This window comes from Malania oleifera, chromosome 10 (genome assembly GCF_029873635.1).
Source record: "Malania oleifera isolate guangnan ecotype guangnan chromosome 10, ASM2987363v1, whole genome shotgun sequence".
Lineage (NCBI taxonomy): Eukaryota > Viridiplantae > Streptophyta > Magnoliopsida > Santalales > Ximeniaceae > Malania > Malania oleifera.
In genome coordinates this window covers 30,071,060-30,090,493 of record NC_080426.1, presented here as the reverse complement: position 1 = coordinate 30,090,493, position 19,434 = coordinate 30,071,060, and the positions used below count along the sequence as shown (strand labels likewise).

Here is a 19,434-nt window from a genome sequence, read left to right as displayed (position 1 = left end):
AACCTCAAAATTCATTCTCCTAATACACCTTGAAATCCATGCTTCCAAACATATAATAAAGACTATTTAAAATAGTTTCACACTAAATACCAATAACTTATCCATAAAAGAAATCAGGCAAGAATTTCAATCATCAATAAACAAACACCATTCTTTTTCTTCTTCTTCTATCTTCTTCTTCTTCACACCTTTCCTATTCAAGAGTAATCACTTCATGAAATAATTTCTAAACTAATCAATCATTCCCTCTACATCTAATATAGGTTGACGTAGAAACCTTCTCCAGTCTATTTGTGTTTCGAACCTTTTAGGGAAAGCGTTGGACCACTGGAAGAGCTGAGGCATCTTATTCCCCAACGGCCAAAGATGTCGCATTCTATCTATAAATGGCAGCGCAGCAAACTTAATTAAAAATTTCTATCAAAGTCAAAAAAGAGGCAGAGGAACTAGCAAGAACATGATCCCCAATCTCATCATGCTTCAAAATATAAACCCAAAAGACCATGTACTAAAGACTCTCATTAATCTTCTCCACTACATATTCAATGTAGCTTAAAATACTTGGATGCTGACTTCCAATGTCTTTGAACAACCATCAAACATATTTTTTAAATTAATTGAAATTTTTGTTCTTTCATTTTTTGGACTTTTTTTAATTCAATTTTAAGCATTATGACTAAAAATTTTTTGGGAAAATTTTGAATTCAATGGTATTATTTTAAGATTTTAAGATCATTAATAACACTGTGAATTCAAAGTGACATGAAATAATGAAGAGCGGAGCTTAGGGAGATTATGATGTGAAATTGATGACAATATAGTTGGCCTGCTACGTATTATATTTTTCACTTCATGGACACAAATCAAACGAGATTCAAAGTTTTAAGAATTAATGTCTAAAAACTTGTTTCTATAAATTACAATAAATAAAGTCTCAAAAGCGGTGGCATAGGTTATATGTATTTTCCATGAGATTAAAAAATAATTAACTCAATAGAAAAAAACAAAATAAATTATGATGAGAACAACAGTGTAATTCTTTAGGCGCAATCCTAACGAGGTATTATCTATTTTAGCTTGCTTGGTTTCGTGATTCTATCTCATAAAATTTTTTTTGCAAAATTACGATCTACCCTACTCTTATATAGTCAAAATTTTTGTAGTACACTCAGAAATAACAATTCACCAAGTTTTTGATGCAATATTACATTCTAATATTTAATCCCTGTAACGAATTTGATATCAAATGTCATAACGTGTTTGGACCAACTTTAATATAAGATCTGGTTCACTTCAAGCTATTTAGTCTCATGATTTTGTTTCATAAAAGACGTCTATTAATGCCTATTAATTCTACTTTTATATGGTCAAAAATTTCCTACCACGCTCAACTCAATGTGAATGAAGTCACTTATTAACTTGGACATGGGAGTTATTGACTCACCATCAAAAGAGTAAGGAAAAGGTATTGCGTTAACTTAATATCACTAGAGTTTTTCTTATCTAATATACGTGATGTAGGTATGTATAAACTCGCACCGAATTTGATATAATAAATCAATTAAAATATTTAGTCCATGTTACCTGCATTTTCTATTTTATGATTTTAATAATAGTAATTTTTTAATACAATAATCAAAAAGGAAAATCTCAAATGAAAATTTGAGAAAATTTCAAAGAAATAAACAAAAAAAGAACAAAGAAAAGAAGAGCAATAGAGGAAAGTTCTAGACAGTGAGTCACTGACTACCCAGCAACCAGCAATTTGTGCACTCAGAGAGTTACAACGCGATAGAAAAACTAAATTAAAATTAGTAATAAAAACTAAGATAATTGACACGCAAATATCCTACATTGACCATCAATCCAGCATCCTTGTTTCTCTATTAGTCATATCTTTTTACTGGGTTACCCGCCAGATTGCTCATAATGGTTTTGATATTTGAATCGTTCTATAATGGATCTAGAAGAAACCAACAAACATGTCACGTCTCTATTCCAATATATGGACTTTTATTGATTGATTTGCTTACGTAAGTAAATTATAGCCTAGATGGACCAGATCGGATTTTTAATGACGTCAATCTTAGTCACTCGATCGTTGTCAGACGGGGGTTCCAATAACTTAAATATGAAAACAACTAAATAAAAATTTGTCAATATTCATACTACTTCAATTTCCTAATTAATTAATTACAATATTTTTCCTAATTAATTAATTACACTAAACATTCATAAAAATGTATATATAATTTACTTTCCGCTTGTATAGAACATAAAATTGTTGTAAACAAAATATCTTATCTTTGAAAGTATGACATTGTTTCATAAATAACTAAAGAATGTTGAGGTAAATTATTTTAATTTTGCTACGTTATCAGTTCGACGTAACGACTATTTATTGGTTAAAAAATAAAATAAACTAATAGTATATTTACATATTGAGAAGATGATATCTAAATCTATTTGTAAATTAATAGATAAAGTACAAATAAAATAAATCATTTGGTAAAATAATACCTCATGATCAGATCATTTAAGATCTGTATTATAGATGAAACCGCACAAAGAGCAGGAACATTAAATCAAAATTAGATAAAAATAAATGTTGGCACCTGGGTCTGGGTCTTCAAAGCAATTTGATTCAAGATCTGGGTCACCGTGACCCTGGGTGATGGGGGATTGCATAGCCACGCACAGTATTTGAATCAAACCTCTTGATTAATATGGATAAATAATTAGTGCCGACCAATTATTGGCAATCAAAATCTACAAAATTTTGTAATTTAAATAATTTAAATAATCAAATTTAAAGGAACCTTAAACTACTTTGTCCTCAAACTCCTCAATCTTGGGCGCTTTTGATACAACAACTCTGTCCAGCCTCTCTACAATTCCTAATGCATTTCTGCTTGACATCTCCAAACCTCAGGTTGGACAACTTCCTTACTACACACTCTTGGTTTTGCTTCTGACCTTTGTAATTCTTCTTCAGTCCAAACTCATTTGAATTCTATACTTTCTTGAATTCTTTTCCAAATTCACAAATCTCTCAAACTCTCAATTTTCTGGCTCCCACTCTAGATTGTCTTAATGATTCTATGTGTCAGTGTGTCATTCTCACCCTCAAAAGGCTCTTATTTATAGGTCTAAGAGAAGCAATTTGGATTAAATTTGATTGATCATCATTTTAAATTGATTCGATTATCCAACGGGAAGAGGAGAATTTATGGATCTAACTTCTTTGCTTCCCTTTACCATTCTCTTCAATCTTTTAATTGATCGTCCCTTAAAAATAATTGATATCAATTGTAAGATGATCAAACATATCAATTAGTTTTTATTTTTGATTTCCTAACTATTACTCTTTTGTGCAAATGTGCTGGTGCTAGGATGGAATTGGAGCATCCGACCTTCCCCTTTTTATTTTTTCTTTTTCCTTTTTTTTCCTTTTCAATGTAAAAGATTCAATTTCCTTATTTTTTTTTTATTTTTCATGTATTTTCTTATTTTATGAAATAAAAAGAAAATTGGCCCAATTTTTATTATATAATCCCCAGATAAAATGGGGTGTCTACATACGTTATACTAATTTAATTATATCTGAATTTCTTTAAAAAGTATACAATTCAAATTCAAACATAATTACATATAACATACATTCATGATTCATGATAAATTTACCAATTAACTATTACATGTATGCTTATATATGAATGTTTTAAATTACGTAATCACATATGTATACCTTCTTCAATTGATCTGTGTGCATTGAATCTTTAGTCCAATCATTGCCTTAAAATTCAAAAGTATATAATCTAATCACATCTTCAGTTTGCAAAAATAAAATAAACCCACAGAATGAAATGAAATTAATTATTTCTTTCACTTTATTTTTGTATATTCTTCATTTAATTTCCAAAGTTCATGTAATTTTATTTTTCTTTTATCAGAGAAAGAGAAAATAAAGTGGTCTGCAAATAAATAAATAAAAATAGTAATAACTAGAGCTAATTAAAAGACCACAGATTTTCTTTCTACTCGGCCTCTGGGTTGGTAATTTGGTAGGCAGCAGCCTCTGACCCGGTCTAATATCTACATTAATATTCATTAATTATCATTATACTCAATTGCATGTATATTATATATTATATAGTTTGCTTCTAAGTACTGTAGGGACTTTCTTCGAAGGCACAAAAATAATATCATCAACGATTATAATATAATAAAGTTTAGAAGATTAAAACTTGGTACACGCCTATAAATACCCCCTGTGTTTAAAATAAGACGACCGTGCAACGCCCCACCTTCCCCATTCTAGAGAGAGAGAGAGAGAGAGAGTTGGGTTCGATGGGAGGAAATTACGTGGAGGTGGTGGCGGAGATGGCGAAATCTGTAGCGTGGAGCGATAGGAGCACCATACTGATGGGGCTCGTCGGAGCCTTCATCGTCCATCTCTTCGCCGTCAAGACTCCGTCGCTGTTTCGGCGAAACCGGCGGCTGCAGGCCCTCACTTTCCGGCGGAACCCCAAGCGGAAGGACTCCTCGTCGGGTGATCATTCCATCTACTGCACGGTGTGCCTGTGCGAGGTCGCCGACGGGGAGAGGTACCGGCGGCTGCCCAAGTGCAACCACTGCTTCCACGTGGAGTGCATCGACGCGTGGTTCCTCTGGGATCACTCCACGTGCCCGCTCTGCAGAACCCACGTCTCCCATAATCTAAGTGCGCTTCGCCCCAAGCAACGGCACGATGAGGAGGACGGACAGCTGCGCCAGTTACCGGCAGCTGCCAGTCTCCTCTCGCATATTTTCGTTTCGGTTTTCCGGAATATTTTAGGGAAATTGGGTAATGCTCTTCATCTGGAGATTACCTTGGCTTTTTGTGACAATACAGGATATGTTTTGTAACTGGCAATAGCCGGCGGCTAGCTAGGCTCCTTCAATTTTTATTTTTTTTAAATTTAATTTTTTATCATTAATGATAAATATTTTATTCTTTTATTAGTTTTTTTAATTTTTCAATGACCAAAATTCGTTGTAATTTTCGGATTCATTAATCCTCATAATATTAAATAATTACTTATAAATCTTTGGATAATAAATATTACAGGCATAAAACTTTTAATTAAATTGTAAAATAATAAAATTGAGGATTTAAAATCTAAGTAATGTTTATAAAAATCAAATAATAATCTATCATATCATGCATGCTGATCAGTAGTAGATAAAGAAAAATTTTCAACTCTCTGTTCGTACTCAATACCTTATATTATAAATATTATATAAAGAATGCAATGGCACTGATGGGTGATGGGAGTGGGTGGCCATGGGCCATTAACCCAAACTAGGGGGCAGGCGCGGGTCCAAGTTAGTTTGAATATTGACCTAACTGTTGGGGACCCTGGGGATTCGTCAAAGGTAGTTGGCCCACCTAGCCAAGGAAAAATTGTGACATATGGTAAAATATATTAATTCGATTTCCAGAGGTTAAATAGAAGAAGAATTGTACAAATGATTATTGAGTTGTGATTCATATTCGAAAAATTTTGTTTATTCAAACTATATTATAAGTGGGAGATTTTATACAGAAACGGACTTAGGATCGAAATAATAATAGCAATTTCATTGATAATATATTTGAAAATATTGTTTAGAAATTATGTGAATATAGGAAAATTGTTGAATCACGTAAACTAATAAATTTTATTTTTATTTTAATTATTATGTGCGTACAATATTAAGACACATTTTAATCATAGCAAAGTTAAAAGTACCATTTATTTTTATTTTTTTTCTATAGAAAATTTTTATGTGCGCACCACGGGGCACGGGGGATTCATGGAGTGTTCGTAGGGTCGTGTCACCTCTGTAATTTCTAATTTGGCTGCTTGCTATGAATTTTTAAGTCAGCCTGAAATTCTATTTTTTTTTTAAAGTAAATTTAATTAAATCTATTTCTTTATGTTTAATTAATTATAAGGTAAAGAGAAAAAGGAAATGAAAATGTATTAAAATTTGGTTTTTATATATCATTGTTGTTTATTTTTTCGTATTTTAGTTATATGAGAATAAATTTATTTTTTAGTAACATTTAACAAGAGAAAAAATATCTAGCTATCTACTGAAGATGCCTAAGTCACTACGAAAGCGTATTTTTTAGTTCTCAATAATTGTGATGAAGTTGTTCTATGTATCGAGTACGTGGTTTCTTAATACATACTTTCCACTGTATATATATGTGTACAACGTACTTAGTTGACATTAACAATTGTTGCATATAGTGAACATAAAGTTGTCAACTTGTGAAGGAAAATGAAAGGAATGTTGAAGAAAGACATAAGAAAGAATTTGTCAATTAGTCTGGGAAATGTGTAAGTAACAAATTTTATGTGATTTTGAAGCAACGTAAAGTTTCAATGACGATCAACTCATCTAAACTTATTTTTATAAGATGAAAGTCATGTATTATAATAAAAAACCAACGATAAGTAAAGATTTGTACACGTTATCATGTGATCCTGATCAACGAGTTAGCCACTACACTAGTTGCATCGCCAATTGCTTAAGTTTTCATACAAAGTCTCTTAAACTGCATAGAAAAACCCAAAATTGTGGGGTTGTCGTACTAAGAATAAAAGGAGATGAGGATATTGACTACTTTGGTATCTTAAATGATATTATTGAACTGAACTATGAAGCCAATAAACCCGTCTACTTGTTTAAGTGTGACTGGTGGAACATTAGCAATAAAAAGAAGTGGGATAAACACATATATGGTATGAAAATGACATTTTTGTGCTAACAACATAGACATAACAAGTGTTCTACCTTAAGGATACAAAATTGAAAGGGGCTTGACATGTGGCACAAAAAATTCAGCTTTGAAGTTTGTATGATATAACATAAGTCCCAGATGGGGAGAATAATGTCATCGAGGATGCTTTCCAACAAGCTGAGTCATCTGTCAGTGCAACAACTCAATATGATTCGAATGTGACATCGTGCGGTGACAATTATGTTGCTGGGGAATTAGCTGATCTTATATCATTGAATAGGGTTGATGCTACGATAGAACACGTACGGACTACTGACTTTGAAACCAATGATATACATGTTGATTTCATCAATAATGATGAAACTGATATCGAAAAAGAAACAATGATGGATTACTATACTTAGGATGAGAAAGTGATGATGATACCGATATCAAGGATTTGTAATTATACTGCATTTTAAAATCTATCTTTAGTGATACTTTAGTGAACCGTCACTATTAGTGAGTTTTTAATGACGGTTTTAAAATCAGCCACTAATAGTGTGTCTTTAGTAACTCGAGAGTTTGGATCACCATTTTATTTTTTCTTAAAAATAAATAATAAATAAGGTAGGAATTTATTCATTCTCATTGGCTTAAAAAAAAAAAAAATTTGTTTTTGTTGAGGGGCGGGGCCCAGGGAGGAGTGATCTAGAAGTTTAGTATTGTCTATTCTGTGAGTGGTTACAATAGGGGAGGGGTGCTGTGTTCTGCCCTTATCAGTGGGCTTTGGACAGATCCCTGATTTTTCAATTTTTTATGCGACCCTTATTTTTTTCTATAGAAATTTTTTATGTGCAGGTGCAACTATCGCACCACGGGGGATTCGTAGAGTGTTCGTAGGGTCGTGCCACCTCCGTAATTTGGCTGCTTGCTATGAAATTTTTAAGTCAGTTTGAAATTCTAATTTTTTAAAAAAAAATTATTTAAATCTATTTCTTATGTTTAATAATAAGGTCAAGAGAAAAAGGAAATAAAAATGTATTAAAATTTGGTTTTTATATATCATTGTTGTTTAATTTTTCTTATTTTAGTTATATGAGAATAAATTTATTTTTTAGTAACATTTAACACGAGAAAATCTTTTGTTGCTTATGAAAGATGCCTAAGTTACGAAATAGTTATCTAAAAGATTAAAAGAATTTAAGAGTAGAACATCAGGATTGTGTCAAGTAATGAGTGCTTACCTACCGAAGAAAAGTGATTTTTATGTTTATAATCAGAAGTCAACATATGGTTATTCTCATAGGGTGGACAAAGCTTCTTTTTGCCTATAAGTCTTCAACATTCTATGTGGGTATGTAATTACATCAGACAATAATCATCCACTTCTGATAATTTAATAAGTGTTCTATGGATGATAGTTTATAGGTGGTTTTTATCTTTATGTTTTGGGTAGTTACATGGTTTTCTCCTCTGACCCCATGTGACCTATCTGAGGTGACCAAGCCTTTCAGGTGACCTCTTCCATGTGATCTGCACATGCTAAGATGACTAGGTCTTCCAGGTAATTTGTAAGTGGTCAAGAAGAGTGTCGCAACATCCCGGAGAACGATTTGAAATGACGAGGGGAGATAATAATAATGGTTCGATAGAGTTGTCATTAACCTGTTATTTTCTTATGTACAGTTAGTTTACCTAATTACTATTTCTTGATTGGTCTTTAGACTAATATTAAGGTCAAAGAATTGATAATCTCGCTCTACTTTTATCAAAATTAAAATCGAAAGTATAGTTATGTGAGGGGAAGATATTAGCACTCCCTATATATCCCGTTTTTTGAACGGTACCTAATTAATTATGATTGATCTCAACTTGAATTATATGATCCTTAATTAACTCATAAAGAATCCAATGAAAATTAAAATTTTCAATGAAAATTTTTTTTAAAAAAATCATGTGCAATTTAAGAATGTCTAATTAGACCTCCCAAAGAGGGAATCTTATTAGAAACACCCCCCAAAACTATTATAGGTGAGGTCTTAAACACCTTTTTACCATTTATTTTATCATTGAGACGCACACATGCACACACACACACAAAATATGATATATGCAAATAGAAAATGATCATCCAAATGTACAAAATTAAACAAAAATGATTTAAAAACATTCTCCAAACTCCGAAAATTTTTCTCGAATTTTATTAAACATTTTAACATTTTTCTGTAATTTTCTAAGATTTTTTTAGGATTTATTTATATTATTTATTTTTTTGTGTTTTATTTTTATACATTTTTTGGGTTCACGATTCAATAATAGTTCAAAGAATTTTATTTATTTTTCTGATTTTTTTCTTGATTTTCTTGATTTTTAAACTATTTTAAAAATTTTTTGAACTAAAAATTAATTAATAATAATAATAAAATAGACGGTCCAAGAAGATCAGACTGGTTCAACCGATTTGAACTAGGTCAACAGGTTAACTTGAGTTGACCGGGATCAAATCGAGTTAACCCGGTTTGGGGAAGAGATAGAGAGGTTGTGCCACGTGTCAGCCATTAGTGGCGACACATGGCGGGAATAATTTTTTTATTTTTTATTTGAAAAATATGCTTGTGATATTGATTTAGAGTCTTCCTTAGTTGCTCATATTTCTTCTCTTTATCTTTCATTTTTTTCTATAGGTACAAATCCCCTATCCTCTTGTCGCGACGTCCGTCCCGGCACGCGTGCCCCGGGGTTGGCGAAATAAAAATTGTGGTTTAAATTTTCGGGAAAAACAGGAATATGGAGTCGCCACTAACTTTTTGGTGTGGTTAGAATACTTAATTACTACTCAGTTAAATGTAGAATCGGTCTGCATTACCAAAATCGAGATTGGGAGTTCGGTTACGCGAGGGAAAGGTACGAGCACCCCTTACGTGCCCGTTCTAACAAACGGTACCTAATTAATCAAGAATTATCCCAAATTTAATTTAATAGATCTTTAAAATTACTCTCTTTTAGTGAATTTTTGAAATACACATTTAAAGAAATAAATCACACAAAAATATATATAATATATATTCCCTCAGAACTAAGGTACATGAAGTCCGAAAGCTTATACCTTTTTTTAAAAATCATAGGGATACACCCGCATGAAAATACATAATACGAAAATATTATAATAATGATAAATATACAAATCTAATGTGCTAAACATATATATAATATTGCTAAAAATACTTAAATACTGAATATATAATATAATTTAAAATCTAATACATTAAATATACAGTGCTACTAAAGTACTAAGATATATAACTTAAAAGCTAACATGTTAAACACAGTATTGCCTCAAATATTAAATTACTAGAAATATAATGTTACTTAAAAAATTAAATTACTAAATATGTATAAATACTAAAACAACTAAATTACTAAATATGTATAAATACTAAATTACTGAATATAATGTTTCTAAATTACTAAATATATAATATTACTTAAAACACTAAATTACTAAAGATAATTACTTAAAATACTATGTTACTAAATATATATAATTACTTAAGATACTATATTACTAAATATATAATTGTAATGACATGAAGTATAATTGTATTTAGATAATAATTAAGAGAGAGAGAAAAATGGGAATAGAAAGAGGGCGCAGCAGACTTCATTGACGAACACTCCGCGTTCGTCGACGATACGGCAATTGGGCTCGTCGACAAATGTATGTCTCGTTGACGAGAAAATACCAGGGAGGGTTTTGACAATTCTGAATTTCGTCGACGAGGGGTGAAGGTTTGTCGACAAAACTCTTCAGGGACTTGTCGACGAGGTGACATGTCTCGTCGACGAATCTGACTCTATAAATAGCCTAAAACTCAGATTTAAATGCATAAAAATAAGAAAATTTTCACTCTCTCCTCCCTACGGTTTCTCTCTCCTCTCTCTTCGATTTCGGCTCCGTCGTTCGCCGAATCGACGATCTGAGGACACCACGACGCTTCTGGGAAAGTTCTCTCCGAATCTACTAGAGCGGATCGTTGGTGGAAGCGAGTTGAAATTCATTCCTGAATTGAGGTAAGACTTTTTATGTCAAATTTAGTCTTTTCATAGTTATAGGAAATGATATTCACGTGAAAATATTGAAATTTAGTTATGAGAGTTGTTGAATTCAAGGTATTAAACGAGGGACCCTGTGGGTGCAGGACGAGTGAAATTTTTAGGGGGTTTCTTTCCAGTGTTAGGTAAGGGAATAAACTAAAACAGTTATTTTCCAAGTGTATTATTATTATTGTTTATCAACAAATTAATTTTCAGGGAAGCATGTATTATATTTGAATATTATTGAGAAAATGCATATTTGAGAAAATACTGTTGTTGTACAGAAAATGTGATTTTAGAATGAAATGTACGAATTTACTCAGTTTTGTGTGGCATGACTATTATTTTTCATGAAAAATATTATGATATGACAATTTTACGAGTAAAACATGTTTTCAGGAATTATGAAATAATACAGTACATTATAATTTTGAAAATACATGATAATTGATTTATTTATTCAGAATGATATGCATGAGATATTCGGCGCAAGGTCGTGATTGATAGCCGGCGCAAGGCCGTGTATGTTTTTTTCGATGCAAGACCGTGTTTATGAAATGTTCAACGCAAGGCCGTATTTACGAATGGTATGATTTACTAGAAAATACGAAAGTATGTGATTATTCAGTATGTTATGATGAATGTTTACAGATATATGAAATGTACTGTATATATATAATTGCATTAAATGTTCATGTTGTCACACAATTGTATTTAGTTTATTTCCCCTTACAGAGAGGTGTTTCACCCCCGAACTTATATAATTTTCAGGAAACCCAGAAGAACCGACGGATCGAGGCCGCTATTGAGTTAGTAGTACTACCCCGCTAAGAGGGTAAGTTTTGATCTAAGAACAGTAAATGTGTGTTGTGGGTTCCTAAATATGTTTATATGTATGTTGTATTTTTGGAGATTGTACACAGATATTTAGGAATGTAGTTGACTTTGGTATTTATATTTTATGGTTATGAAAATGTGATTTATATTTACTACTACTTAGGTTTCCGCTGTGAATGTCAAAAGTGTCCCGGTTACTCATAGGTTCGAGTTGACTTTATTATTAAGTATATTTTATTATATGATATATAAGCAGGTCGTTACAATAATGTTACTTAAAATGCTTAAATTACTAAATACATAATTACTTAAAACCCTAAATTACTAAATATATATCATTACTTAAAATACTAAATTACTAAATATATAATGTTACTTAAATACTAAATTACTAAATCATCGAAAATACTAAGTTAATTGTAATAACTCGGGAAAAAAAAATAAGAGTAATTATTGATTATTTAATTAGTTAAATATTATTAAATTAATATATTAAATAAAAAAATAAAAAACAGTATGAAAACAAAACAATGAAAAAAAAATTAAAAAACTTAAGGTTAATTAACATTATTGAACTAATTAAATAAATAAATAAATAAAAGAGATAGTGTGGAAAAGAAAAAAAAAATTAAAATAGAGATATATATATATATATATATATATATAATATTATTATAATATTAAATGTAATAACATGGATTGGTACGTTAAAATATATATATATATATATATATATATATAATATTAAAATAATATTAAATGTAATAAGATGAATTGGATTTCAATTTGAAATCCAATTCCATCTCTTTCATTGCATCTGTTTGAATCTCTCACTGCCTCCGTCCCTCATCTCTCACAGTTTCTTTCACTCCTCCGTCCTTATTCTCTCTCCCCTCAATTTCATCAACTTAACGAGTGCCAATCAGGAAATGGAAGGTGCCGTTGGATTCCTAGTTCCGCTGCCGACATTTCTATTAGAGCATATTTTTCATGGGAACGACTTAAGCACTGCTATTGGGGAAAGGTAATTTTTTCTAATTTTCTCAATTTCGTTGTTAATCTACTGTTGAATTGACGATCAGGCAGCACCACGGGATCCTAATCATCGTTGTCGTCATTTTGACGTAGGTAATTTTTTAATTGAGATTTTTTAAACCCTACTCCAAAGCGAGAGTGGGAGTTAAAAATTTTGGTAATTTGACTAAATTTAAGGATATATTTATTTATTCAGGAATTATGGCCCTAGAAAATATTTAAATAATATTTTATTCAGGAATAATTTTCTGGAGTTAGGAATTTTTGATTCAGGGTCCGAGTGAGTGCCGCGGGTATTTTTCAAGATCCCTGTTGGCGTAGTTCAAGAAACCAGGTAAAGGAAAATTATATATTAAATTAGTTTTTATGAAATTAAAGGTAATAATTTATGTTATATTATATGTATGTTTTGGTGTGAATTATTAAAATGCCAACCATGTAAAACTATGATTTCTAAGTTTAGGACCTTTTATTTAGTTATGTATTTGTGGAAATGAACTGAACAAAGTGGAAGGAATTTTCTGGATAATTATGTAAGAAATGGAAATTGTATTTTCAGTAATTAAATGTTAAATGTGGGTTGGCCTATTTTACAGGAATATGTATGAATTTTACTATTAAATTGTGTGGCACGAGAATTTGTGCAAAGTATATGTTAAATGTATGAGATGTAGATTAAGTAAGTAAAACAATGAAAATAGAATATGATATGGATAATATTGTCTGTGTATGTTAAATGCAACCATGTAAAGGTACAACAGCTGAAAGCCGGGTTAGCAGATTCTAACGCATTTCTATGTGGACTAATTGATGATAGCTAAAAGAAATTGTGTTAGCAGATTCTAGCGCATTTCTATGTGGACTAACAAATGACGACTAAAGAGCGGCCGTTGTACAAAGGAATGAAATGAAAATGTTATGAAATGAAATGATAAGAAATGACAATGCAATGAAATGAAATGTGAAATGTGAATGATACAAATGGGAAAGAGTCACTTAAAGTGAAATGCAATGTAATGTTAAGCCATGATTATGAACAAATGTGTATGATTGAATAATGATAGAAATAACGATGTATTATGATATTAGAAGTATTTATGTACGTAGAACATGTTATGATTGGGCGAGACATACTCTTCGCCTGAGGGCTTGCTGAGTAAGGCGAGTGCACTAATAGCTTCAGATGTGACAGTAGCTGCATAATGCACTAGGGTAGAGGGAACCTACTTGTATGGGTGGGTAGAATTCCCTATCTTTAGGGTCTTTGCCGGTAAACTATTGTTGAATGCGTGATTACGAGATCAATTTAACACTTGAAGGCTTATTGAGTAAGGTGAGTGCTCTAGTATGTTTTAATTGTGACCTTAGGGTTACCTAAGTATCAGAGTAAAGGGGTGCTACTTGTATGGGAAGGTAATCACCCCTATCATTGGTTAATCTCGTGGGTTAAACATTTGTATGTCTTTGATTAGGATCAGAAAATGGTTTCAGGAAATTATGTTAATGATTTGCAAATATTATAAAATGATATGTATAATCTCATGATGTCCACACGCTGAATTTAATATATTGTTTCTTCCCTTACTGAGATGTATCTCACCCGAATATGAATTCATCTTTTTTTCAGGATTTCTCAGGATCGAGCTTTGAGAGCTCGAGATTTTATAACATTTTTTGGAAGATATAAGAAAAAAGGTATATTTTTATGTTAATTTTTATATGTATATTTTATGTTTTATGTCTTTATGTTTTAAGTTAGTTATGAAAGGATAGTTGTGAAACATACTGGTATTTGTGGATAATGTTTTGGAGACATGTATATATTTGAATACAAATTGATGATTAATTTATTATGGTTGGTAGTTAGACTTAGTAAACTTTGGTATTACGTTATATGGAGATCATGGTTATATTTTTCGCTGCGTATATTATGGATTATCAGGGATTTTATCAGGTATAACGAGTCGGACCCGGGTTTAAGGGTTCGGGGAGTTACAGATGGTATCAGAGCAAAGGGGTAGTTACCCCCGATCCTCGAGAACTCTCGCTTATGAATGATTGTGGCGAAGTAAGACTTTCCGCTCGAGGGCTTGCTGAATTGAGGGACGGCGATACGTAACGCCTCAATCTCAGTGAGTGCTCTGATAGGTACCCATTGTTGCCACGGGCGCAAGGCCCCTAAGGGAAAGTGACAACGCTCGAAAGGGGGGTTGTTACATTAATAAATATATAATATTACCTAAAATATTAAATTAATATACTATGTCACGAAGAGCTCATTTTTCCACATATTTTATATATATATATATATATATATATATATTATCAATATCACATATCCCATATTCCAGTTCAGCAGATCACAATCCACCTGGGCCCGTGGGCACCAGGGATATATTAGAACATAAAGTAGAAGCCCTAGCAGTAGAAAATATACAAACATGTACATCTCAATACTATATATCACAATATACCAGAGTTACTACAATCACTGTATTTTCATATATACATCCCAAAAATAAAACTTAGGGACATTTCCACAAAATCCAACTGTCCCTACAAAACTTACCCTTCAAAAAGGGCAGATAGACCGTACTATATTAGCGGGGCTTTTCCTGCTCTCCTATCCGGAGCTCTTAAAAAGTTAATAAGATTTAGGGGTGAGACATCTCTCAGTAAGGGAAATAAACTAATACTAATGTATGGCACATGAGTATACTGTGTTCTACATATACCTTACATATCATATTCAGTACTGTTTATCAAATCTGGGAAAACATATGTATATCAAAACATGGCAGAACATACTGCATTTCATAAGCATATCTCATCTCATATCATAATAATAACTTAAAACAATCCTGGTAGGTTAGCTGGTTGTTGTCATGTATTACCCCTACATGACAAGTTGTGTGACCTGAAGGCGGGACCTGACAATGGTTGGCCGACCACTGCCAAGTCAAACAGTAGTCTGTAAGTCCGATGGGTCTACCCAAACTGGTCCGTACACCAGGGGCGATAACAACACACTTCTTGAAAATAACCACATCGACCATCTAATCTCACACCACTCCGTACAGTGGCGTTAACACAAATATCATGATCACAAAGACCATGGACACATAGCAACGGTACTGTGCAAGTGTTAGCTTAGACCAAGCCAACGACGTTCTGATATCATATGCATATAAAAAAATCGTGATACATGGATAACTCATATCATTAATTATCAAATCATTCATATCATTTTTCACATATACATATATCATGAAAATCATTGGCCCGTACGCCGGTATTTCAAATTTTATCATAGCTCAGCCCGTACGCCGGCAAATCACATAGCACAGCCCGTACGCTGGCAAATCTCATCCACATAGCACGACCCGTACGCCGGAAAACATATCCACATAGTACGGCCTGTACGCCGGCAGACATATCCACATAGCACGGCTCGTACGCCGGCAAATCACACACACACACACACACACACACACACACACACACACACACACACACACACACATATATATATATATATATATATATATATATCTCAGCCCGTACGCCGATTTTCCATCATAGAAATCCATATCATCCCCATTCCCAAAAAATAATTTTTCACAACATTTTTATACTCATGCCACACTGAACAAATTTTCCACTTATTCGAGATATCATCATTTAAACAGTATTTTCCAAATATAAATCATATATATAAATATATTTATTTTTCCTGAAACCAGATGCTATATATATATACATACTTTTTCTCAAAACAAAATTAACTTAGTTTATCCCCTTACTTGACTCCTGCAAAGCCCCTAAAAAAATCTTCCCTGCACCCGCAGGGTTCCCAACTCAACAACCCTAGAAACGAAAACTCGCAGAATTAAAGTTCAATATTTTCGTACGCACAACATTTTCTACAACTACCACCAAGTCAAATTCAGTTTAAAAAGTCTTACCTCAACTTAGGAATGATTCCCAACATTTCCAATCAACATCCCTAAAAGCAAAAACTCCCAATATTGAACTTTAATATTTCAACGCGTATATCACTTTCTTCAGCTGTCAAAAATCCAAATATTGAGTATAAAGTCTTACCTTAGATTTGGGATGAAATCCAACTTTGTTTTCCTGACGATCCGCTCCGATAGATTTGTAGAGAACTTTGCCAAGATCGTCATGGTGGCTTCGGTTTGTCGATCCAGCGTAAAAATGGCCCAGAATCGAAGAGAGAGAGAGAGAGAGAGAGTCGTAGGAGAGAGAGAGAGCAGTTCCAAACTTAAAGCAAGCTTCTTGGAGAAGCTTGCACTATTATGTGTATATATATATATATATATATATATATATATATATATATATATATATTCTTATCATACTATTTATTTTACTTTTTAATTTAATTAATTTATTTTATTATTATTATTATTTTTTAATTTTATTTTTCCTGGTTACTACATTCCTCCCCCCTTAAAAGAATTTCGTCCTCGAAATTTACTGTTCCCGTAACTCGCCATCCTTTAACCAGGAAAAATGGTCTACTCATTTTATTACCTACCCTCACTTATGGTGGAGGAATACCGTGGTTACATTTCAAATCTTGGGAGATTACATATATACAAAAGAAAATTTCTCCCAAAACTAAAGTACTACACTATTCAACAATTACATGTACCTGCAACAGAAAACTACTTAACTATTAACATTTATCCACTCAGATCTTTTGAAATAAATGCGGATACCTCTACTTCATCTGCTCCTCGGACTCCCAAGAAGTCTCTTCTATTGCATGATTCCTCCACAAGACTTTTACCTGAGGAATCGTCTTGTTACGTAGCTCTTGCACTTTCCTATCCAGAATCTGTACTGGTACCTCCTTATATCCCAGTGAATCACTAAGCTCCAACTCATCATAACTGATGACATGAGAAGGATCTAGAATGTATTTCCTTAACATAGCCACATGGAATACGTCATGGATCTTGGACAACATCGGAGGTAAAACTAGCCTATGAGCTACCGGACCCACTTTATCTATAATCTCAAATGGATCGATAAACTTAGGACTAAGTTTACCCTTCTTCCTAAAACGCATAACCCCTTTCATCGGAGCTATCTTCAGGAACACATGATTACCTATATCAAATTCTAGATTCCTGCGGCGATTATCTGCGTAGCTTTTCTGTCGGCTCTGTGCTGCACTAATCCTGTCCCTGATAAGTCGAACCTTATCACGCGCTTGCTACACAAGCTCTGGCCCTGCTACTCGCCGCTCACCCACTTCATCCCAAAACAAAGGAGATCGACATCTCCTACCGTATAGAGCCTCAAATGGTGCCATGCCAATGCTGGACTAGTTATTATTATTATATGCAAATTCTATTAATGGCATGAATTAAGTCCAACTACCCCCAAAGTCTAGTACACACGCACGGAGCATATCCTCTAATGTCTGTATCGTCTTCTCAGTTTGCCCATCTGACTGAGGATGGAATGCTGTACTAAACGATAATTGAGACCCCAGAGCCTCTTGCAGACTCCTCCAAAATTGTGATGTGAATCGTGGTCTTGATCCAACACAATAGATACTGGCACCCCATGAGAACGTACTATGTCCTGAATGTAAATTTTTGTCAAACGGCTAAGGGAGTAGCTGATCTTGATAGGAATAAAGTGGGCGGTCTTCGTCAATTGATCAACAATCACCCAGATGACATTCTAGTCATGCAACACCATCGACAGTCCTGACACGAAGTCCATCGATATGTGATCCCACTTCCACTTCGGGATAAAATAACGGCTGCAACTGCCCTGTCGGCTTTTGGTGCTCAGCTTTCACCTACTGGCATGTCAAACATTGCGCTACATACTCAGCGATCTCCCTCTTCATACCACTCCACCAATACGACTCTCGCAGATCTCTATACATCTTCGTACTACCGGGAAGATCTGTGAGCTTCCTCTAGAATGGGCTTCCTGATCTCAGTATTGGTAGGAACACATAATCTGGAACAGAATCGCAAAGCTCCATCATCTGCAATACTGAACTCCTCCCCTTGCTCACTCTGTACTCTGTCTATCACCTCTACTAATTCTAGATCCTCCTTCTGAGCGGCTTTAATTCTTTCCTCTAGAGTAGGCTATACCACTAGGCTGGCAATACATACTGGGAGATCACTCTCTACTAACTCTATGTCGAGTCTCTCCAGATCTATCATGATCGGATGCTGGATCCCCATAGCCGCCAACATTGGCTCCCTAGATTTCCTACTCAACGCATTAGCTACCACGTTCACTTTCCCTGGGTGATGACTAATGGTACAATCAAAATCCTTAATCAGCTCCAACCACCTTCTCTGCCTCATATTCAGTTCCTTCTGCATGAAGAAATACTTTAAACTCTTGTGGTCGGAGAAAATCTCACACTGCTCACCGTACAGGTAATGCCTCCAAATTTTCAACGGGTGCACCACAACAGCTAATTCAAGATCATGGGTAGGGTAGTTCTTGTCATATTCTTTTAACTGTCGGGACACATACGCAACTACCCTGCCATGCTGCATCAATACACAACCAAGTCCTTTCAAGGACGCATCACTGTAAATGGTATACCCCTCACCCCCAGACGGGACGATCAACACAGGCGTTGTGACTAACCTCTACTTCAGCTCCTGAAAACTCTACTCACAGCTGTCATCCCACTCAAA

The 19,434-nt window shown here is 33.4% G+C and overlaps 1 protein-coding gene across 1 annotated transcript; it reads left to right on the top strand.

The window, feature by feature from the left end:
• Positions 1 to 4,229: 4,229 nt before the first annotated feature.
• Positions 4,230 to 5,001, top strand: LOC131166041 (putative RING-H2 finger protein ATL36). The gene has a single exon (XM_058124267.1). The coding sequence runs from the start codon at positions 4,351 to 4,353 to the stop codon at positions 4,906 to 4,908; it is 558 nt and encodes a 185-aa protein (XP_057980250.1). The 5' UTR covers positions 4,230 to 4,350; the 3' UTR covers positions 4,909 to 5,001.
• The last annotated feature ends 14,433 nt before the right edge of the window (positions 5,002 to 19,434 follow it).